Raw genomic sequence first — 25,672 nt, 5'->3', positions numbered from 1 at the left:
CAGTAGCAAAGATGTGAGCATGGTTGGGCTGTCCTAACATCATGACTTGGCAGTGCTTTATGGTGAATAAATGTGTTGCTGGAGATGGCACTGATGACTGTTGACTGGGCACTCACTGCATTGTGCCAGTAAGGACTATCTAGAGATGGGACTACACTAGGTACAATCTGCATGACAACAGGACTAGGAAAGGGAGGTTGGTGGCATTAATTAGTGAGAGTATAGCAGATAAGTGTGCGGCCACACGTGGTCAGATAAATGTTGTCATGGGCTGGATTACACCCCCCCCCCCCCCCCACACACACCAGGGATAAATCATGACAATAGGAACTCATTCCTTGAAAATATCTGAACCAGTTAAGACATTTCTTTCACAGGTACACGAAAGGTAGAATGTACCACACTGGTGAGCACGAAATCAACTAACAAAGCTGGGCCTCCACAAGAAGTTACTAATTCTGTAAGTGTACTGTTTGCCTGGCAGTAATGTGGACACTTTCTTCAACAAATTAACTGGAGTCCTTGAAAAAGTCTCAGCCCCAAAACCTCACATAACAACATGTGAAGACTTGAATATTAACATAGGTTTAATGAGAAATTAGTAATAACTTCCTACACATTTTGATCATTTTTGGCATGACAGTAATGGCAAACAATACTGCAACTAGGGTATCAATAAGTTCACCATCAATCTTAAACTATGTACTTACAGATATCAACACAGAGAATTATAAAGTATATGTAAGGGGTCTTGGCCTTCACGATCCTTATTGTCAGATAATAAAGCTAAAGACAATCTTGGTAAAACCCACAGAACTTCTCAGAAAAGAAAATACATACTGTTTCTATGGTATTGGCAAATCAAACCTGGGATGTAGTGTACATGGAAAACAAGGTACATGCTAAGTTCCCTAAAGTCTGCACAATGTTCAAATTAATTCTTGAGAGACATTTTAAAAAGTAGCCACTTCAACAGCAGCAACTAAGGAAACTAGAGGGACAACTGTCAGTGTTATAAAGTACTCTCACACACTTAAATTTCTCAGTCTTTACCAAAGCATTACTATTCCACAGCTCCTAGATTACTATCAAAGGTAAAGAAATGGAAAAAAAATTACAGGAGGGTACTGCTTGCTGCAAAAAATAGTTCAATGATAAAGTAATACAAAGCATATCATAAAACATGAAACTGGAAAAGGCAGACACAAGTATAACAACATACAAATCATACATGTTGGTAGAATAAGAGAGTATCATCAGGAATTGTTGTTTTGTAAATGACTGTTTACCTGATATTGTGACAAAGTTGCAACAAGCTCTTCCTAAAACACATGCCCCACCTGCTTTGACTTAAACAGCAAGCACAAAGAAGATGTTTCCCACAACAGAGCTTGAAGCCAGGAAGACTACACTAAAAAATGGAGAGATCAGCAGCCATAGGCGAAGTTCCAGTCTACTTTCTGAATGTGTGTATAGACAGCATGCATACCTCAACAATGCATAATAGTTGCATGTTTATGGTCCTGCAGTCAGTTTCCCAACAAACTGGAATTAGTGCAAAGGGCATAGCAGCATGATTAAGTGCCAGAAGTAACCAGAGGTTGTCTTTAGGGTGTGCAGCAATGAAGTGCAAAACTATGTCTCATATTTTAAGTTATCTTGACCAAATTGTGTAACAGGGACCAATCAATTGAGTCACTGCAGTTGTTAAAACACTTATATTGACAAGCATGTTTGCTCTGTCTGGCAATCCTAATTTAGGTTTTCCATTATTTTTCTAGCAAATGCTGGGATGGTTCCTTCATCAAGACCACAGCCGACAACTTATACTATCCTCATAAAACCATACTAATATATTCTGCATGTGTTATTTATCTTCATTTCATTATGGTTCAATGGTTCTGAGCACTATGGGACTTAACGTCTGAGGTCATCAGTCCCCTAGAACTTAGAACTTCTTAAATCTAACTAACCTAAGGACATCAGACACACCCATGCCCGAGGCAGGATTCGAACCTGCGACCATAGTGGTCGGGCAGATCCAGACTGAAGCGCCTAGAACCACTCGGCCACACCGGCCGGCATTTCATCATGATGGCGAATCTTATATCATTGTGAGATAATCCCCGTATGAATAAACAAATTGATTAATCAAATAAATAAACAATAAATGAAAAACTACAGTCCAGTAATTCTCCTTTCCATAATGTACAAGATATTAACTAAGCTTGGTACCTGCTGCAGAGGAAAATTTATTTTGTTTTAAGCAAGCAAGCAAACAAACAAAAAATATGTAACAACGAAAATAATCAATTATTGATAATATAATGTAAATGGACAGATAAAAAAAAAAAAAAATACAGTCACCAAGCGGCGGCAGGGGAACACACTTGCAAAAGGATTTAACTTTTACAAGTTTTCGGAGCCAGTGGCTCCTTCTGGCGGAACAACTGAAGGTGAAGGAAGAGGGGTGAAGGAAACGGAATGGAGAAGTTTAGGGAAAGGGGTACAGTTTAGAAAAGTCACCCAGAACCCCTGGACAGGGGAGCCTTACCGGATGGACGAGAAGGGAAGACTGATTTTAAGGAAAGGAAAGAAAGACTGGTTTTAAGCAAAAAAAAAAAAGTGTTTTTAAAGGAACATACAGCACAATGGAACATCTGCAAGTAATGAATGAAAATATAGAATTGAACAATGAGTATGAATAAGCACACTGTTTGGGACTCACAGATCATGAGAAATATTTTTACTCAGTTTTGGCAGAATCTGTACTTTCAGCCCTTGAGAAACAAGGCACAGATTTATCTTATGTTACATCTAATGAAAAAGATACATCTCAATGCTACCAATTTCCATTAGTTTTTATCAGGTTAGTGATAAATTAAGCATTTAAAAAGGAGTCAGGCAGAGATATTCTAGTTTCAGAAAAATATTCTCAACAGTCCAAGAAAAAGATTTCAGATTTTTGATCTGGGAAAACAAAGAAGAAATACGTTATATTACAACCACATTCATTTTGTTCCTGACACTGTACTTTTCGGTTCTAATGGAGACAAACTTCAACAATGTATGAAAGAAATTAATGGAGCAAGTTGTAAGTAGGCTGAAAATGAATTATAACAAAACTAATGTAATGTATAAGGAACACATCAAAACAGAAAAGCTAGAACAAACCAAACGAATGATGTGAGCAAATCAGGTGATTAGTTTTTGTGTCTATGGCAATGGAGGACAACGATGGGGAAAACAAGAAAATAAATAAACAGGAGAATACAAACGACCAAGTGCTCTTGATAAACTAAATACGATTTTCAAAACTAACCTTTTGATATGTCAAAAAACAACTTCACAATCAGTATATATTCACAGGTTTGATTTGCAGCAATGAAACATAGACTTTTAACGTGAACAAGTCTTGCCATGGCCATGGGAGCATATGTTTGAATATCTGTGTGGTTGTGCATGTGAATGTGTGCACATTTGCTAGAAAAAGAGCTAGTGTGAATTCCATTTTCTATTGTGTGTTTCTGTGTTCCAAGCATCAATCCACTATAGATGAGTGGCTGCCTTTCCCTTATTATACATATCGCTCCATCAGGAATTTCCATTATTGCTATACACGTCAAGAAGAGTTGGGCAACATACTACTTCCTCCCACAAATGCCTCACAAAATTACCATGATGAGAAAAACACAGAAATTAAAGCTCATACAGATATAAATCGACAGTTGTTCTTCCATCTTCCCATTTGTGAATGGAAAATAATAATAATAATAATAATAATAATAATAATGTTCAAAATGTGTGTGAAATCTTATGGGACTTAACTGCTAAGGTCATCAGTCCCTAAGCTTACACACTACTTAACCTAAATTATCCTAAGGTCAAACACACCCATGCCCGAGGGAGGACTCGAACCTCCGCCGGGACTGAATGGAACAGGAAAAGGAGGAAATGATAGTCCTAGCAAAACTATTTCAGCCACATACCTTAAGGAGGCCTGCCAAGTATGAATCAAGACATAGATATACATCAAACAAAGAACAAATCACTCTAAAAACTCCACGATCAGCAAAATAATAATGTGCTAAAATCCTTAGCTCATAATCATTTCTGTAATTAGAAGTGATTCCAATCCCAATCACCATCACTATCATCATCATCATCATCATCATCACCACCACCATCACCAGCAGCAGCAGCAGCAGCACCTGCACCAGCACCAGCACTGCCACCACTACATTATCATAACCTTCATTATTACAATGAATTTTAAATTCTTAATAATTCTCGTACTAAAATATGCTCTTACCTAACGACTTCTCCATGGCCATAGCGTGCAGCTAAATGAATAGGATACAGGCCATCTGCATCTGCAATGTCAACCGTACAACCAAAAGCACACAAAGTTTGAGCAGCAGTCAGCAGGCCAGTCCGTGAAGCGAGATGAATAGGTGCATCACCCTCCTATAAACACAGTGTTTCGAATGTAATTATAAGGGTAATTATCAATTTCTGCAGTCCCTATACCAAAGGTCAGAAATTACTGAACAACAGTACATGTTTATGCAAGATTTCTCTAGGGTGATTTGCAATATTCTTGGAGAAGATAATATTGCTCTTAATAAATAGAACACTTAATACAAGTATGTGTCTACTTTCACCCTGATTCTATTTTTCACTATTTCATAGTTAATGTACCATGATTCTGGTCAGTTCATTCGTATTTGAGATTCTTTGAATTTATATTGTGTCCACATCTGTAAACCAGGAAACCAAGAATTCATACAATAGTCACCTGTTTTTGTCATTTATCATTATTTTTGCTATCACAGATTTCATCATATGTGAACACAATCATTCAGTGACTTTTGAGCATATACTAAGGGAATTTGTCACTTGTAGTGAATAATATGTGTGTTACAGAGTGGTGCTATTCCATAGTACATGTGGAACTACATGAATCTGTAAACAGCTACCATAGATATATATTATGTTCTTATGTAGGTGTATCAAATATTATCCATTATGTCATTAAACTATTCCAGTAGTTCACTATAGCATTCCCAGTCACAATCCACATCACTGATCTCTGTAAAATACATTTCAATAGTGAAACACTAGTGTTAACATGCTTCCAAGGCCATACATCACTACCAATGTAATGGTAATGAAATCTGCTGATGTAAAACAAAAAGATTTTGTTTTGAAGCAGATCTCTTTCACCTCAGAGAGAAACAGACAACAGTTCAGTTACTTTACATTCAAACAGTTATGGTTCAACAAATGCACAGAACACATGCTGATATTAGGTTTCCTTTGCCCTACTAAAATCATCTCATAAAATGCTGTACATTCCTCATACAGCATCCTTTACAATTAGTGAACATTGAAATTCTTTTACTGACCCAGTTTACAAATATTTACAATGTTACAGAAAGCAACTCTTCGGCCATAAAGATTATCCTACTGACAATGTTCAAAAACATAGATTGCTTCTTACTATACACATTAAGTTGCTGGGAGGCACAATTAAAAGACATCTGCATAAAACTTTCAGCCACAGCCTTCATCAGTAAAAGAGTAACACACACCACTCATACACACAAGCCAGCACACCTCATGCATACACAACTGCTAATTACAGCAGCTTGCGCCTTCTGGCACTGTGGCCAGAGCTGCCGGAGTTGGCAGTTGTGTGTGGAGGAGGAGATAAGTGTTTAACGTCCCATCGACAACGAGGTCATTAGAGATGGAGCGCAAGCTCTGATTAGGGAAGGATGGGGAAGGAAATCAGCTGTACCCATTCAAAGGAACCATCCCAGCATTTGCGTGAAGTGATTTAGGGAAATCATGGAAAACCTAAATCAGGATGGCTGGATGTGTGTTTGAACCTTGTACTTCTGAATGCGAGTCCAGTGTGCTAACCACTACACCACCTCACTCAAATGTGTGTATGTGAGATGTGCTAGCATATGTGTATGAATGGTGTGTGTTTCTCTTTTGCTGAAGAAGGCTGTGAGCCAAAGGATAGGTAAGTGTCTTAATTGTGCCTGTCTGCAACTTAACATATATCCTTATAATAGAGGGAAACATTCCACGTGGGAAAAATATATCTAAAAACAAAGATGATGAGACTTACCAAACAAAAGCGCTGGCAGGTCGACAGACACACAAACATACACACAAAATTCAAGCTTTCGCAACAAACAGTTGCTTCATTAGGAAAGAGGGAAGGAGAGGGAAAGACGAAAGGATGTGGGATTTAAGGGAGAGGGTAAGGAGTCATTCCAATCCCGGGAGCGGAAAGACTTACCTTAGGGGGAAAAAAGGACAGGTATAAACTCACACACACACATATCCATTCGCACATACACAGACACAAGCAGACATTTGTAAAGGCAAAGAGTTTGGGCAGAGATGTCAGTCGAGGCGGAAGTAAAGAGGCAAAGATGTTGTTGAAAGACAGGTGAGGTATGAGCGGCAGCAACTTGAAATTAGTGGAGGTTGAGGCCTGGCAGATAACGAGAATCGAGGATATACTGAAGGGCAAGTTCCCATCTCCGGAGTTCTGACAGGTTGGTGTTAGTGGGAAGTATCCAGATAACCCGGACGGTGTAACACTGTGCCAAGATGTGCTGGCCATGCACCAAGGCATGTTTAGCCACAGGGTGATCCTCATTACCAACAAACACTGTCTGCCTGTGTCCATTCATGCAAATGGACAGTTTGTTGTTGGTCATTCCCACATAGAAAGCTTCACAGTGTAGGCAGGTCAGTTGGTAACGTGTACACCTTCCGGGTTACAGAACTGGAGTAGGTGGTGGTGGGAGGGTGCATGGGACAGGTTTTACACTGGGGGCGGTTACAAGGGTAGGAGCCAGAGGGTAGGGAAGGTGGTTTGGGGATTTCATAGGGATGAACTAAGAGGTTACGAAGGTTAGGTGGACGGCGGAAAGACACTCTTGGTGGAGTGGGGGGGATTTCATGAGGGATGGATCTCATTTCAGCGCAGGATTTGAGGAAGTTGTATCCCTGCTGGAGAGCCACATTCAGGGTCTGATCCAGTCCCGGAAAGTATCCTGTCACAAGTGGGGCACTTTTCTGGTTCTTCTGTGGGATGTTCTGGGTTTGAGGGGATGAGGAAGTGGCTCTGGTTATTTGCTTCTGTACCAGGTCGGGAGGGTAGTTGCGGGATGCGAAAGCTGTTTTCAGGTCGTTGATGTAATGGTTCAGGGATTCCGGACTGGAGCAGATACGTTTGCCACGAAGACCTAGGCTGTAGGGAAGGGACCGTTTGATGTGGAATGGGTGGCAGCTGTCATAATGGAGGTACTGTTGCTTGTTGGTGGGTTTGATGTGGACGGACATGTGAAGCTGGCCATTGGACAGATGGAGGTCAACGTCAAGGAAAGTGGCATGGGATTTGGAGTAGGACCAGGTGAATCTGATGGAACCAAAGGAGTTGAGGTTGGAGAGGAAATTCTAGAGTTCTTCTTCACTGTGAGTCCAGATCATGAAGTTGTCATCAATAAATCTGTACCAAACTTTGGGTTGGCAGGCCTGTGTAACCAAGAAGGCTTCCTCTAAGCAACCCATGAATAGGTTGGCGTACGAGGGGGCCATACTGGTACCCATGGCGGTTCCCTTTAATTGTTGGTATGTCTGGCCTTCAAAAGTGAAGAAGTTGTGGGTCAGGATGAAGCTGACTAAGGTAATGAGGAAAGAGGTTTTAGGTAGGGTGGCGGGTGATCGGCGTGAAAGGAAGTGCTCCATCGCAGCGAGGCCCTGGACGTGCAGAATATTTGTGTATAAGGAAGTGGCATCAATGGTTACAAGGATGGTTTCCGGGGGTAACAGACTGGGTAAGGATTCCAGACGTTCGAGAAAGTGGTTGGTGTCTTTGATGTCTTTGGTGTCCCTGCCCTGAAATGAGATCCATCCTTCATGAAATCCTCCCCACTGCACCAAGAGTGTCTTTCCGCCATCCACCTAACCTTCGTAACCTCTTAGTTCATCCCTATGAAATCCCCAAACCACCTTCCCTACCCTCTGGCTCCTACCCTTGTAACCGCCCCCGGTGTAAAACCTGTCCCACCACCACCTACTCCAGTCCTGTAACCCGGAAGGTGTACACGATCAAAGGCAGAGCCACGTGTGAAAGCACCCACGTGATTTACCAACTGACCTGCCTACATTGTGAAGCTTTCTATGTGGGAATGACCAGCAACAAACTGTCCATTCGCATGAATGGACACAGGCAGACAGTGTTTGTTGGTAATGAGGATCACCCTGTGGCTAAATATGCCTGGGTGCACGGCCAGCACATCTTGGCACAGTGTTACACCGTCCGGGTTATCTGGATACTTCCCACTAACACCAACCTCTCAGAACTCCGGAGATGGGAACTTGCCCTTTAGTATATCCTCTCTTCTCATTATCTGCCAGGCCTCAACCTCCGCTAATTTCAAGTTGCCGCCGCTCATACCTACCTGTCTTTCAACAACATCTTTGCCTCTTTACTTCCGCCTCGACTGACATCTCTGCCCAAACTCTTTGCCTTTACAAATGGCTGCTTGTGTCTGTGTATGTGCAGATGGATATGTGTGTGTGTGTGTGTGTGTGTGTGTGTGTGTGTGTGTGAGTGTATACCTGTCCTTTTTTCCCCCAAGGTAAGTCTTTCCGCTCCCGGGATTGGAATGACTCCTTACCCTCTCCCTTAAAACCCACACCCTTTCGTCTTTCCCTCTCCTTCCCTCTTTCCTGATGAAGCAACTGTTTGTTGCGAAAGCTTGAATTTTGTGTGTATGTTTGTGTGTCTATCGACCTGCCAGCGCTTTTGTTTGGTAAGTCTCATTATCTTTGTTTTTAACATATATTCTTTACCACAAGTAGCAATCTATCTTTTCCTACATGGTTGATATTCCTACCTGGAATTTTCATTGTTAGGTTATCATATTGGCATGAAAATAAACATATTTTAAATACAATGGACTAATCAAGTTATCCCTATTGCAGTGAATACTTTACCTAAAAATTTTCCCTTCGATTACATTTTATGTTGCACACAACTACTGTTCAGTATGAGTCCTTCAGCACCAACTACTAAACAGGAATACTGTTTCAATGTAGTATTAGAAGTACAGGAACTAGAATATGATGACTGTCAGATAAAGTATACAGTCATGATGAACTGTATGCGAGACAGCTGCTGTGTTTGACAGTTTGTGCTACTGTGAAGATGGCAACAGAGTAGGTTGGTATGTTATGTGACTGGGATGTCATATCTTGCACTTGTCAGCATTGGGACAGTCAACTGCAGGATGGGAAAAACTAACAATATCAGTACATTTGATTATGATCACATTATGAGTGTCAGACACATGGAGAACTCTATCCTTATTGCTGGACAGCCACTGGGTTTTTCAGATGCCATTGGCGTTACACATGTAGTGTACACATCTCTGTCCTGGGGAAACCGCTGTAGACACAGTCAATTGCTGGTGATAGAGATTATCATCAACTATTACAGACTAACAGCAGATAAACAAGCCACAATACAGTGAAACCCCTGCCCTCCCCCAAATTCAATACTTAACAGTAATAACAAGTGAGCAGCCACACCATCCAGAATCAGATTCTCACTAATGGGTGCTGAAGCCACTACACCACATGTACCTCTTCTCACAATGCTCACTGCATGTCGCAGAAATAGGTATGGATGCAGGAACATTGCCATTAGCTGCTTGAACACTGGAAAAGGTCATCTGAACTAATGAGTTCCAGTAGAAGTTGATGCACACCATTGGCAGGAGAAACACTTGTCACTGAGACAGTGAATCCAGCTTGTCAACAGAACATTCCTCAGGCAACAGTAATACATGTTCTTATACAGAGGACTTCTGTATGAGACGAGAGGAATGGTGTATGATACACCTGACATCAGCTCTCGATGGTAAATGATACAGCAAGCTACAGTCTGACTATGTGCACCCGTTTGCTGTTTGCTTGCATACAAAAGAAGCACAGGTGATTTGCAGCTCCAACAAGAATTGTAACACTCTGATGTTATTACGATGTGTCAGCACAATTTGAAGAACATTCCACAAACATTAGGAATCTTATGTAGTCTCCCACCGTCACAAGATCTAAATCCTAACTGGGATGCCATCATGCCATGGAAACAATTTAAACTGTTTTTAATGAGTTATGAGCTGAACTAGCAGAATGTGGCCATCATTTGCCTGTTTCATAAGAAGAGGGACAAAGCAATATGTGAAAATTACCACTGCATCACTTTACTCGTTATGTACAAAGTCTTAGCCAAAGTCACTGCTATGGGATCGCTCCACTTTCTGAAAAGATGGTAGTTTTCTACAGGGTAATCAACAACTGACCGTATCTTCACTGTAAAGCTAATAATGAAAAAGTGCTATGGATAATGAAAAAGTGCTATGGATATAATGTGGATGTGCATCAGCTCTTTGTAGATTTTACACAGGCTCATGACAGCATCAAAAGGAAAGGTCTGTATCAGACCCAAATAGACATGGAATTTCCATGTAAACTAATCAGATTGGAACAAATGACACACACTGGCATGAAATGAACGAAAACCTAGCATACACCAATGATGTTTCTAAGCTGTATTGAAGCCTTAAAGAGCCAGAAGAAGGATTTTGCAATCGGAAAAGGGGGCAGACATCTTGGGACTCCGAGTAAACAACATTAAAGCTCAATATCTTTTCGCTCCCAGAAGTAACACTGCTGTTAGAGACAAATGCCAGTTGAATGGAGTCAACTTTGAGAGATGTGAGAATTTCCAGAATTTTGGAGTGCTGCTAAGTGATGATAACAGCATGTGTGAAGAAATGAAAGCAAGGATTGCCATAGGAATCAAGCTTACTGGGCCCCAACTAAGATTATTCAGTCACATAGCCTGAGCAGAAAATCGGAGGTGACTACATATCAATCACTTATAAGGCTGATGGTAATGAATGGCTCGAAATGTGGATAACTGTGGCAGAAGAGAAGTTCCTGACAAATTGGAGAGGAAAGCAACAAGAATGATTTTTGAAGCAATGGGTGAGGCAGGGCAATGGACAATATGCAACAACAAAGAATTAGAAGAACTATATGGTTATAATACCTAGTTTTGGAAATCAAGAGCAACAGATTAAGATGGTTCGGCCATGTAGATTGAATTTCAGAGGAGAAATCCGTCATGAAGGTCTACAGAGGAAATACAGGTGGCAGAAGGAAGGTGCAAAGGAAGACCATGGAAACTATGGCTGCATGATGTGCAGAATGATCTGAGAAAGACATGGCAAGCAGATCATTAAGACTGGGCTGCGACTGTCGGAGACGCTAAGGCTTGTAATGGATCTGGGAGATGTGTTATTTTCTACCGGAGTTGTCGATACCAAATTGTAAATGTTTTCTTATATTTTTGTCAGATTTTTTTTTATTGTAATTTGCCTTATTTTATGTTAATTTACTTATATTTTTGAGAGTGACAGCATATTGATTACTATTAGTAGATGTGACGAAGAATATCAAAGAGACTGATTACTAGTGGAAGGTTGTGTGTTGTGTAAAATGTCTTTGATGCTGGAGTCGTCTTTGACTGTAGTCATTCGGCAGTGAACTCTTGGTGTGTGTTGACGGTAGAACAATGTGCAGGTCGCCGTTATAAATATTTGCTAGTGAACAGGAAAAAATGAATTATCTTACTACTTTTTTTATATAAACTTTAAGAAGAAACCACATTCGAAGAAATGGTATCCGAAGCACCAAAAATGAGGCAAACGCATTGAACCAGGATATTTCTGCAGCCGACAAAACTGCATCGTGGAATCATACTTCCACTAGACGACTGAAGCCAAGACAAATATCATCTTGTAAACATTTCACAGAAAAGGTACTATCACGAAATATGCCAAATTTAAGTAAATAAAAATAGTGAGCATATTTCAACTGGGGACTGTAGCCGGGATATTGTGTTCACGTGATCTTCAACAGTGCTATGAAGAAGAAAATTTTTGTGTGTTCATACCAGTTTTTCAGAATGTGTGTTACAGTATTTGTGTTCATCGGAAAGTAAAAGTTTTGGAGAAGAAATGTTTCGGCAAGAAATATAATTTTTGACAGAGGAAGTAATTTCAAGAATTTTGGTCAACAATCAAATGGATGAAAAACGTGGATTTGCAACAGTAGAAGAGTGTTCCAGATAAGTCACGAAACCCTCATATTTTGTTAAAACAATATTTTTATCTTGTTTTGTATTGTTGTGTATAAATTTTTTTTTTCACAATGACTTATGAGATTTTCAAGATTATTGTGCCTAAAGTAGAAAATAGTAATTTAATAGACTTCGAAAATCAGGACAGGTCAAATGAAACAGAAAGAACCGATCAATTTGATTTAAAAAGTTTTCTTGTAAATTTCATGAAAGAAATTAAACAATCAGTTGACGACAATAAGACTTACTGGCATGAAAAAATTTATAACAATTTGTTGCAAATACAAGCAGTCAATACCCAAGTGGGTGATCTTTCGAACAGAGTTGGCAGTGTTGAGGAAAAAATTGAATCTGTGGAAGCAAAAGCAAATGAAATTGATGCTAAATTGAGCGATGAAATTAATACTGTAAAAAATGTGTTACTGGCAAATAGGGAAAGAAATTTAATTGATTTTAATGAGATAAAAGGGGAAATTAAAAATTTGGTTGAGAACACAAAAGTTTTAGTAGAGTATGAGATTGGTGGGGAAGAATCATTGCAACAACAGCCAGTAACAAGTCCACAGATTCAAAGAGTCCAAATTTAGAAGAGGTTATCAGACTGCATCATTAATGTACTAATTGTGTAATACAGATCCATTACTGAGTGTGGTCGGGATTTTGTTGTATATGTTCATAACAACAAAAGCCCTGGGGAGCAGTTGTAATGGATCTGGGAGATGTGTTATTTTCTACCGGATTTGTCGATACCAAATTGTAAATGTTTTCTTATATTTTTGTCAGAATTTTTTTATTGTAATTTACATTATTTTATGTTAATTTACTTATATTTTTGAGAGTGACAGCATATTGATTACTATTAGTAGATGTGACGAAAAATATCAAAGAGACTGATTACTAGTGGAAGGTTGTGTATTGTGTAAAATGTCTTTGATGCTGGAGTCGTCTTTGACTGTAGTCATTCGGCAGTGAACTCTTGGTGTGTGTTGACGGTAGAACAATGTGCAGGTCGCCGTTATAAATATTTGCTAGTGAACAGGAAAAAATGAATTATCTTACTACTTTTTTTATATAAACTTTAAGAAGAAACCACATTCGAAGAAATGGTATTTGAAGCACCAAAAATGAGGCAAACACATTGAACCAGGTCATTTCTGCAGCCGACGAAACTGCATTGTGGAATCATACTTCCACTAAACGACTGAAACCAAGACAAATATCATCTTGTAAACATTTCACGGAAAAGGTACTATCAGGAAATATGCCAAATCCAAGTAAATAAAAATCGTGAGCATATTTCAGGCTCTACATGGGCTGAAGCACAAAAGAGTAAGTAATCAATCATGTTCCACCGAAGAATCAACAATGAAGAGTATATGACTATAAGAAAATCAATTCCTTTAATGGTCTGATGTATCTGATGATGATTTATTATTTTTTTTATAGGTAAGGAAGTTGGAAAATCCACACCATTTTGGGCTAAAAGGACTCTTAAGTTTGATGCCATTGCACATAAAAACAACCACAGCACCATTCGATTTAAAATATATTTGATTCATTTAGGAATAGTAATAAAGAACAGTACTAAAATTATGTTATAAAGAGATCTGTTACATAAAAGGAGCACTTTCATTAAAGTCACCTTAAGCCAATTATACGGTTTATCCACTGCAATTTTAATCAATCGACATACTCTTCATCTATCTTTGGTTATAAAGTGTTACAGTAATGATATTTTCACAAAATGGCTTACTGTTTCTTTATAATTTATGTAATACCTGCTCAAAATTACATGCAATTAAAAAAATATTACCTTAGTAGCAGATGTCTTACCATATCACACATATCAACGTCAGCTCCAGCATGCAAGAGCAGTAACGCACAGTCCTCACGAACAGTGGCCAAAGCCACATGAAGAGGTGTTCGGCCATTACAGTCTGGAATATCAAGTGAAATGTCAGGGCACGCAATGAGTCGACGTACACACGTTGTACGGCCATGTAATGCTGCTTCATGTAATGCTGTTCCGCCATCCTGTGGATGAGAGAATACACATATAATAAAACTCATGTCATGCTGTAGATTGTTCCAGTTCCCAATACAGATGTACGGAAATCTGAGAGTAAACATTTATCACTCTGTCTGGCAAATGACAGACACAAAAGGACAAGTGGCATGACAAGAACTGTCATTCAGAAAGTAAGTTTAAATAAGGAGAAAACAATGGTTTGCATTACATCCTAAATGATAGAAAATGTTTCTTTGAGTTTAATAAGTAAATAATAATTCAAATTTATTTTGTATTGTAAATAATCATAATCTTTCTTATATTTCCCCCTTCTGTGTGCAACAATACAGGATGAAACTTCCTTGCAGATTAAAACTGTGTGGTGGACCGAGACTCGAACTCAGGACCTTTGCCTTTCGCGGGCAAGTGCTCTACGAACTGAGCTACCCAAGCACAACTCACGCCCAATCCTCACAGCTTTACTTCTGCACACAGTTTTAATCTGCCAGGAAGTTTCATATCAGCACACACTCCGCTGCAGAGTGAAAATCTCATTCTGGAATATAGGATGAGACAGAGTAGTCCGTCCCATTTCCTAAACCTTTCCAGTCGTTCTCCTTCATCCCTCTTCCTTCACCTTCAATCCTTCTCAAAGAAGGAGCAGCCCACTGGCTCCAAAAGCTTGCATATTTCTTTAACCTTTACATGTATTTTCTCCTGCCACTGCTTGGTGAGGAGATTTTCTTATCTATCTAGTCATATTTTAGCAATTTTTCTGATTTACCTAAGGTGTCAACTATCCATACACTTTTAATAACTGATTCTCCTACATCTACATCTATGTGATTACTCTGCTATTCACAATAAAGTGACTGGCAGAGGGTTCAATGAACCACCTTCAAGCTGTCTCTCTACCGTTCCACTCTCGAACAGCGTGCAGGAAAAACAAGCACTTAAATTTTTCTGTGCGAGCCCTGATTTCTCTTATTTTATCGTGATGATCATTTCTTTCTATGTAGGTGGGTGCCATCAGAATGTTTTCACAATCAGAGGAGAAAACTGGTGATTGAAATTTCATAAGAAGATCACGTCACAATGAAAAACACCTTTGTTTTAATGATTGCCACCCCACTTCACATATCATGTCTGTGGCACTATCTCCCCTACTTTGTGATAATACAAAATGAGCTACCCTTCTTTGTACTTTTTTGATATCATCCATCAGTCCCATCTGATGTGGATCCCACACCACACTGCAATACTCCAGAACAGGGCAGACAAGCACGGTATAAGCAGTCTCTTTAGTAGATCTGTTGCACCTTCTAAATGTTCTGCCAATGAATCACAGTCTTTGGTTTGCTCTACTCACAACATTATCTATGTGACCATTTCAATTTAGGGTATTTGTAACTGTAACCCCCAAGTATTTAGTTGAACTTACAGCCTTACGATTAGTGTGACTTATTGCGTAAATGAAATTCAGCGAATTTCTTTTAGTACTCATGTGAATAACTTCAAGCTTTTCTTTATTCAGGGGCAACTGGCACTTTTTGCAGCATGCAGATATCTTATCTAAATCATTTTGCAATTAATTTTGGTCATCTGATGACTTTACAAGATGGTAAATAACAGCATCATTTGGCAACAATCCAAGACGGCTACTGAGGTCTTCTCCTATGTCGTTAATATAGATCAGGAACTATAGAGGGCCTATAACAATTCCTTGGAGAATGCCTGATATTACTTCTGTTTTATTTGATGGCTTTCCGTCTATTACTAAGAACTGTAACTTTTCTGACAGGAAATCATGAATCTAGTCACACAACTGAGGTGTTATTCCATAGGCAAGGAGTTTGGTTAGAAAACGCTTGTGAGGAACGGTGTCGAAAGCCATAATGAAATCTAAAAATATGGAATCAATTTGACATCCACTGTCGATAACACTCATTACTTCACGAGTATAAAGAGCTAGTTGTGTTTCGTAAGAACGATATTTTCTGAACCCGTGCTGACTATGTGTCAATAAATCATTTTCTTCGAGGTACTTCATAATGTTCAAATACAGTATATGTTCCAAAATCCTACTGCAAATCAACGTTAGTTATATGGGCCTATAATTCAACGAATTACTCCTACTTCCCTTTTTGGGTACTGGTGTGTGACTTGAGTAATTTTCCAGTCTTTAGGTTCGGATATTTCAGTGGGCAAGCTTTTGTGTGTAATTGCTAAATATGGAGCTATTGTATCAGCATTCTCTGAGAGAAACCTGACTGGTATACAATCTGGACCAGAAGCCTTGCCTTTATTAACTGATTTAAGCTGCTTTGTGACACCAATGATATCTACTTCTATGTTTCTGATCTTGGCAGTTGTTCTCGATTGGATTTCAGGAATATTTACTTTGTCTTCTTTGGTGAAGGAGTTTCAGAAAACCATGTTTGTTATCGCGCAGTGAAGGTATTGATTGCGTCTTGCCATTGGTGTGCTTTACGTATGACCAGAATCTCTTTGGGTTTTCAGCCAGATTTTGAGACAGAGTTTCATTGTGGAAACTACTGAAAGCATCTCACATTGAAGTACATGCCATATTTCAAACTTCTGCAAAACTTTGCCAGTCTTGGGGATTTTGCTTCTTTTAAATTTGGCATGCTGTTTTTGCTGCTTCTGCAACAGAGATCTGATCCATTTTGTGTACCATGGGGGGTCAGTACCACCACTTATTAATTTATGAGGTATATATCTCTCAATTGCTATTGATATTATCTCTATGTAATCATTCCACAACTTTTCTACACTTACATGTTCAGATCGGAAGGAGTGCAGATTGTCTCTTAAAACGGTGTTAAGAGCATTTTTATCAGTTTTTTTTTAAAAATAGATATACTTTGCATTTCTTTTTGACACTAGTAGAAGTTACGGTATTCAGCCTAGCAGCTACTGCCTTGTGGTCACTAATCCCTGTATTCATCACAATACTCTCTATTTGTCCAAGATTATTTGTTGCTAAGAGGTCAAGTATGCTTTTGCAACCATTTACGTTTTAAGTGGGCTCATGAACTAATTGTTCAAAATAATTTTCTGAGAAAGCATTCAGTAAAATTTTGGATGACGTTTTATGCCTGTCGCCGGCTTTAAACATATCATTTTTCCAGCATATTGAGGGTAGATTAAAGTCACCACCGACTATAATTGTATGAGTGGGATACCTATTTGAAATGAGACTCAAGTTGTCTTCGAACTGTTCAGCAACCATATCTTCTGAGTCGGGGGGGAGGGGGTCGGTAAAACGATCCAATTTATAGTTTAGTCCGATTGTCAAGTATAACTTCTACCAACACTATTTCAGAGGAACTATCTACTTCAATTTCACTACAAGGCAAACTACTTCTGACAGCAATAAATAGTCCATCACCAAGTGTACTGAATCTATCCTTTCTGAACACTGTTAGATCATTTGAAAAAATTTCTGCTGAACTTATTTCTGACTTTAGTCAGCTTTCTGTACCTCTATTTGAGCTTCAGTATTTTCTATTAGGGTTTGGAGCTCTGGTTCTTTCCCAACACAGCTACGACAATTTACAACAACAATACCGATCGTTTCTACAAGTAACTTACTGCGTTTTACCTGCCCTCTCTCAGGCGGATGCCCTTTCTGTGTGAGGCCCTCTAACATAAAAAATCGCCCAGTCTCTTCAATACAGCCCCGCTACCCGTGTAACTGCTTCCTGTGTGTAGTGGACTCCTGACCTATTAAGCGGAACCTAGAAACCCACCACCCAATGGCACCAGTAAAGGAATCTGCAGCCTACATGGTCATGGAACCGCCTAAGCCTCCGATTCAGACCCTCCACTCGGCTCTGCACCAAAGGACCACAGTTGCTTCTGTCGATGATGCTGCAGATGGTGAGCTCAACCTTAATATCGCAAGCAAGACTGACAGTCTTTACCATTTCCACTAGCCGCCCGAAACCAAAGAGAATATCCTTGGATCCAAAGTGATGTATGTCATTGGTACCGACATGAGCCACCACCTGCAGTTGGCTGCACCCTATACTCTTCATGGCATCTGGAAGCAGCCTTTCCACATCCGGAATGACTCCCCCTGGTACGCACACAGAGTGTACACTGGCTTCCTTCCCCTCCTTGGCAGCCATGTTCCTAAGGGGCTCCATTACACGCCTAACATTGGAGCTCCCAACTACCAGCAAACCACCCTCTGTGAATGCCCAGATCTTGTGGGCCGAGAAGCTTCCTCTGGAACAGGGTGAACAACTGCATCCAGCTCAGAGACATTGTCAGTTATAGACAATGCCAAAAACCTGTTCATCAAATGAACTGGGGAGGCCCTACGATCGGCCCCTCAGAAAGCTTTTCGCTGCCTGCTAGACTTTGGAATGATCTCCCACTCGGCCATGGGTGAGGGGTCAACCTCAGGGCAGCCAGTACCCAGGGCGACCACAGTAGTGGACTGACCAGGGGACACATAGGATGTGCTTGACGTCCCTTGCAACCCCGCGTCTGACTCCCCACAGTGATGCCCCTAGGCAGCAGCTTCAAGCTGTGTGGTGGAAGCCAATGCAGCCTGGAGATGTGAGTGAAGGGTCGACAACTCAACTGCACATTTTTCCCGTGTTTACATCTGTGGCTGAAGTTTTGCAGTGTACTTCTGAACTGTTAACAATAAAGAAGCACATTTCACCACATCTGGTAAGATGTGGAACACACACTGTATTACGAAATGGTAACTCAAAGTTAATTGTTCGTGTAAAATGTATTGCACTCCCTCTATTCATAAGCTTATTATGTGAGCTACTAAATATCCCTTCACGTGGTTACTATCTAGTAATGTGATGTGCACTTTCATCATGTTTACAACTGTGATGGCAGTTTAATGAAATATTTAACACACATGATCTTCAATACCAGTACAGGCCTGTTGAAATCAGTTGCTCATTCTGTAACGTTCAACTTGGAGAAGACAACTACTTGGAAACCTTAATCAACACAGTAACTCAAATATAAACAACAAAAACACACAAAGCAATTGCTTTAAAAATCTATCTAAACAACATGAGGTGTGACCAAAAAGTAATGGGAATTTTTTAATTCAATGGGCTTTATACATCCGATTTTCTGATTTTTTTATCTTATTAGTACACATGTTCTTCATTTATGTTTGCATTTTCAGCTTTTTTGAATATTTAGTTTCTTTATGTGAGTCTGCATGCTTCTTCCATGTCAATTGTCACTGAAGTTAAAATCTTCTGAATTGTTTGGCCTCGTCATATTTCTTCACACAATCGACATTTCAATGTGTCTGCTGGAATTTTCTTCAGGATGTTGTGGTAGCCACTGTAGAATGGGCCCAATCTACAGTGGATCATCCTGTGGTGTCCACTGTAGATTGGGCCCTATCTACTGTGGACACCACAAGACCCTGAAGAAGGTCGCAGAAGAAGGATCGAAACTATTTCAAGAAATATGATGCAGCTTAACAACCGAGAAGATTTTTAACTTTATTTAGTTTATTGCTGACAGTACACAAGGATACAAGTGTTTTTGACATTCAGAAAAATTTTTACTTTCAAAGAATGCGGGTCGAAGAATTGGCATTAAATTTTGCATAAACAATGGAATAACGTGCAGCACTGCATTCAAAATGATGACTGTGGCTTTTGGTTAATCTACTATGAGTAAGACAAGAGTTTACAAGTAACACAAACATTTAAAAGATGGTTGAGAAGATGTTGAAAATGACGACCAGCCTGGGTGCCCTAGCACGTCAATTACTGACAACAATGTGGAAGAAGTAAAGAATAACCATCAGAGAGGTTGCATATCTTTTGGCTCATGCCAAGCAATTTTTTCAGATGTTTTGGGATTAAAACATGAAGCAGCAAAGTCCGTTCCAAAACTGTTGAATTTCAACCAAAAACGACATCATATACATGTTGCTCAGGAATTGCTGAATGAGCTGACAACTATACACAAAATTCTAAAGAAAGTTACAACAGGAGACAAAACATGGGTATATTAGTATGATATTGAAACCAAGTCCCAATAATCCCAATGGAAAATGCATGAAGAGCCAAGACAAAAAAAAAAATTTGACAAGTTTGATTACATGTGAAGGTCCTTCTCACTGTTTTCTTCAATAGAGATGGGACAATGCATCATGAATTCCTGTCATACGGTTGTATTGTCAATAAGGAATACTACTTGTAAGTTATGCACCATTTGTATGAAGCAATCCAAACAAAACTACTACAACTGTGGCAAAATCACTCATGAAAATTGCATCACGATAATGCTCCCGTTCACTTCTCAATGGTTGTTTGCGATTTTTTGGCAAAAAACAAAACTGTTATTTAGCCTCGGCCAGTGTATTCATTGGACGTGGCCCGCTGTGACTTCTTTCTATTCTTGAGGCTTCAAGAGAATCATGACAGAAAACCATTTTGCCACCACTGGTGACATAAAAACAGAATCTCTGAAGAATATGAACACCATAACAAAAAAGGAGTTAAAGAAGTGCTTCCCAGACCAAAAAAAGGGCTGGCAAAAGAGTTTTATATCGAGGGGGGGGGGGGGGGGGGAGAGAGATTGCTTTGAATGGAAAAAAGTTGATGCTGAAAAATAAATAAAGATTCTTTACAAAAAAAATTCCTAGTAGTTCTTGATCGCACCTCATGTTGTTGATGCTGTTGTTGCTGTTGTTATGGTCTTCAGTCGAAGACTGGTTTGGTGCAGCTCTCCATGTTGCTCTATCCTGTGAAAGCCTCTTCATCTCTGAGTAACTACTGCAACCTACATCCTTCTGAATCTGCTTAGTGTATTTATCTCTTGGTCTCCCTCTACAATTTTTACCCTCCATGCTTCCCTCTAATACTAAATTGGTGATTCCTTGATGCCTCAGAATGTGTCCTAGCAACCGATCCCTTCTTGTCAGGTTGTGCCACAAATTTTTCTCCCCAATTCAATTCAGTACCTCATCATTAGCTATATGATCTATCCGTCTAATCTTCAGCATTCTTCTGTAGCAGGACATTTCAAAAGCTTCTATTCTCTTTTTCTATAGACTGTTTATCCTCCATGTTTCACATCCATATATGGCTACAATCCATAGAAATACTTTTAGAAAAGACTTCCTGACACTTAGATCTATAATCGATGTTAACAAATTTCTCTTCTTCAGAAATGCTTCAAAAATTCCATCACCAGTCTACATTTTATATCCTCTCTACTTCAACAATCCCCAGTTATTTTGCTGCCCAAATAGCAAAACTCATCTACTACTTTAAGTGTCTCATTTCATAATCTAATTCCCCCACCATCACATGATTTAATTCGAATACATTCCATTATCCTTGTTTTGCTTTTGTTGTTGTTCATCTTATACCCTCCTTTCCAGACACTGTCCATTCTGTTGAACTGCTCTTCCAGGTCCTTTACTGTCTCTAACAGAATTACAATGTCATCGGCAAAACTCAAAGATTTTATTTCTTCTACATGGATATTAATTCCTACTCCTAATTTTTCTTTTGTTTCCTTTACTGCTTGCTCAATATACAGATTGAATAACATCGGGGAGAGGCGACAACCCTGTCTCACTGCCTTCCCGACCACTTCTTCCCTTTTATGCCACTCGACTTTTGTAACTGCCATCTAATACGTGTACAGATTGTAAATAGCCTTTCGTTCCCTGTATTTGACCCCTGCCACCTACAGAATTTGAAATAGATTATTTCAGTCAACACTGTCAAAAGCTTTCTCTAAGTCTACAAATGCTACAAACGTAAATTTGCCTTTCCTTAATCTATCTTCCAAGATAAGTCATAGGGCCGGTATTGCCTCACGTGTTCCAACATTTCTACAGAATCCAAAATGATCTTTCCTGAGGCTGGCTTCTACCAGTTTTTCCACTTGTCTGTAAAGAATTCGTGTTAGTGTTTTGCAGCTGTGACTTATTAAACTGATAGTTCAGTAATTTTCACACATGTCAACACCTATCTTTGGGATTGAAATTATTATATTCTTCATGAAGTCTGAGGGTATTTCGCCCGTCTCATACATCTTGCTCACCAGGTGGTAGAGTTTTGTCAGGGCTGGCTCTCCCAAAGCTATCAGTAGTTTTAATAGAATGTTGTCTACTCCTGGGACCTTGTTTCGACTCATGTCTTTCAGTGCAATGTCAAACTCTTCACACAGTATCATATTTCCCATTTCATCTTCACCCTTTGTCCTCTTACATTTCCATAATATTGTCCTCAAGTACATCACCCTTGTATAGACCCTCTATACACTCCTTCCACCTTTCTGCTTTCCCTTCTTTGCTTAGAACTGGATTTCCATTTGAGCTCTTGAGATTCATACAAGTGGTTCTTGTTTCTCCAAAGGTTTCTTTAATTTTCCTGTAGACAGTATCTATCTTACCCCCAGCGACTTATGCCTCTACATCCTTACATTTGTCCTCTAGCCATCCCTGCTTAGCCATTTTGCACTTCCTGACAATCTCATTTTTGAGACGTTTGTATTCCTTTTTGCCTGCTTCATTTACTGCATTTTTATATTTTCTCCTTTCATCAATTAAATTCAATATCTCTCCTGTTACCCAAGGGTTTCTACTAGCCCTCATCTTTTTACCTACTTGATCCTGTATTGCCTTCACTATTTCATCTCTCAAAGCTACACATTCTTCTCCTGCCGAATTTCTTTCCACCATTCATCAGTCGTTCCCTAATGATCTCTCTGAAACAGTCTACAACTTCAGGTTCTTTCAGTTTATCCAGGTCCCATTTCTTTTAATTCCCACCTTTTTGCAGTTTCTTGAGTTTTAGTCTACAGTTCATAACCAATAAATTTTGGTCAGAGTCCACATCTGCCCCTGGAAATTTCTTACAATTTAAAACCTGGTTCCTAAATCTCCGTCTTACCATTATACAATCTATCTGAAACCTTCCAGTGTCTGCAGGCCTCTTCCACATATACAACCTTCTTTCATGATTCTTAAACCAAGTGTTAACTATGATTGATTGTTGGGGACTGCATCGGCGAGATTTGACAAGACACATCCAGCATTGTTTCATAACCTTTCCTCAAGTCCCTACAACATTACCCTAACCTGTCCTCTGCAGAACTTCAGGCCCTACATTCCCTAAAAGCTGTCAGCAGATAAACCCATCATTATTCTCCGAGCAGACAAAGGACCTACCACTGTGGTACTTGACTGAAATGAGTATGGTAGTGAAGGTCTACACCAGCTGTCTAACACCACTACATACAGTGTCCGCCATCAAGATCCCATCTCTGTGATTCATACTGACCTGCAGTCGTTCCTTAAAACCTCAGGCCCCTCAAAAGAACTAACCACTCAATTCATAGAACTTTTCATCCCACCCAAACCATGCCCCCCCCCCCCCCCCCTTTTACTTTCTCCCTAAGATACAAAAACCCAATCATCCTATAGTTAATCGCTTCAAATACAATGGTTGGTATCATAGATACCAACCACTTACTAGATTGTCTGTAACCTGCGCCCATCCTTCTCCCATTCCAACCACACACTTTGCTCATCGCCATTGATGCCACCCCTCTATGCCAACAACCCCCACATACATGGTCTGTCCGCTCCTGAACATTTCCTCAGTCAGTGCCCACTTGATTCCAAATCTATGACATACTTCCTAATCACCTTAATCAACTTTATACTTGTCAACAATTACTTCACCTTTGAGGGGCAGACAGGGGGATGGCCATGGGAATCAGGGCGGCTCCTTCCTATGCCAACCTTTCCATGGTTCGCTTGGAGGGGGCTTTCCTGGGATCCATAAGTCTTCGTCCCCTGGTTTGGTTTAGATACATTGATGACATCTTTACCATATGGCTCATGGTGAGGCTGACCTGTTAAAATTCCTGGAATCTCTGAGTACCTTCTCCCAATTAAATTTCACACAGTCATATTCCAAACCCCATGCCACTTTCCATGATGTTGATCTCGTCCTCCTCCAGCTTCTATCCACATAAAACATACTAACAAATAACAGTACTTACATTTTGACAGCTGTCATCCTTTCCATGTCAAACATTCTCTCCCATACAACCTTGTAATTCAAGGCAAACATATTTGTTTGGATGCACACTCATTAAAGCAATACATCATCATTTCACTTCAATCTTCACTGGATGTAAGTACCCCACCAGCCTCGTTCAAAAGCGTATTTCCCATGCCATCACATCCAATCCAGATGCTACTGATCCCTCCAAAAAACAACTTTGGAGCACACCTCTGCTCACTCAATATATTCCGGGTCTGGAATGTATTAATCAGCTACTTCGACAAGTCCATGACTTACTAAAATCATGCCCTGAATGAGATCAATTCTGTCTGAGATTTTGCCCCCCACATTCGCTGTTGGCAGCCCTGCAGCCAGGCGATTGCGTGAGTTTTGGTGTTTTGATAAAGATACGTCATTTTAGATTATAAAACATATAATTTACTACTGATTACGTGGTAAATAGGTGTATTAGTGTGCCTTTTAAGTGTAGCATTAAAGGTTTCATTTTTCTTTACATAATATAGCAGAAAACACGAAAAGATTGTACAGTCGTATTTTCTGTTTACGTTTTGCCACAGAAAATCTATAGAATTTCGTTTAGTAGTTCTTTGCTCTCTCCAGAAATTTAACTGTAGTGTACCTCTTCATTATTTAACTAGCATTTCCGGAAAGTAGCGTAAAGTTTAAGTTGTTGTTTCAGAAACTTTGCACTGTTGTTTTTGTTTACACACAGTAGCGTATAGGCCAAATTTGTGGAACCATATTTTTTTGTTTATCTGTAATTTAACTGACTTATTCTTAATAAACTATCACGTTTATCATGAACGAAAAGTGTGACTTGCCATAGAATTGTTAGGTCGGGGCTTTGTTGTGATGGGTGCTGTAGTTCTTTCCATGTGGGTGACTGTAGTGGTGTGGGAATAGGGGAAGTAAATGAGACTCATCAGTGGTTTTGTACGATTTGTAGTAGAGATAGGAAATTACTAGAACAGGAGGGGAAAATTGCTGCACTTCAGGCTGAGTTAGACAAGGCCAAGGGAGATCTTGACAGGTTAAGGAGGGAGAAGCATAAAGAGAGGTGGGAAGTAGCAACAGGCAACAGGAGGAACAGGCCTAGAACTTTGTCTCACAGTTTCGTGGAGAATGTGGAAAATAGATTTGACCTGTTGCTTCAGTTAGAAGCTGGTGAGCGTCAAGCACTTGCAAGTGTAGACAGGGCACAACTTTCAGCAGCAAATAGAAAAGTAAGAATTTAGGGAAATCAGTAAAGAAAAAGAAATTGTTGTTGTTAGGTAGTTCCCATGGCAGAGGTGTTGGCCAACTTTTGCAGGATGACTAGGATCAGAATACCAGGTCATCAATTTTTTT

At 39.7% G+C, this 25,672-nt stretch overlaps 1 protein-coding gene across 1 annotated transcript in view; it reads right to left on the bottom strand.

Moving 5' to 3' along the window:
- Window positions 1-25,672, bottom strand: part of LOC126474959 (death-associated protein kinase dapk-1-like) — a 314,370-nt gene that overhangs the window by 165,382 nt on the left and 123,316 nt on the right. Inside the window, exons 11-12 of the mRNA XM_050102484.1 lie at window positions 14,075-14,275; window positions 4,313-4,467 (exon numbers count right to left, since the gene is read on the bottom strand). Of these exons, the coding sequence (XP_049958441.1) occupies window positions 4,313-4,467; window positions 14,075-14,275 (356 nt within the window). The remainder of the gene's footprint in view (window positions 1-4,312; window positions 4,468-14,074; window positions 14,276-25,672) is intronic.

This window comes from Schistocerca serialis, chromosome 4, assembly GCF_023864345.2.
Source record: "Schistocerca serialis cubense isolate TAMUIC-IGC-003099 chromosome 4, iqSchSeri2.2, whole genome shotgun sequence".
NCBI classification, from domain to species: Eukaryota; Metazoa; Arthropoda; class Insecta; order Orthoptera; family Acrididae; genus Schistocerca; species Schistocerca serialis.
This window is presented reverse-complemented; position numbering and strand designations above follow the sequence as displayed.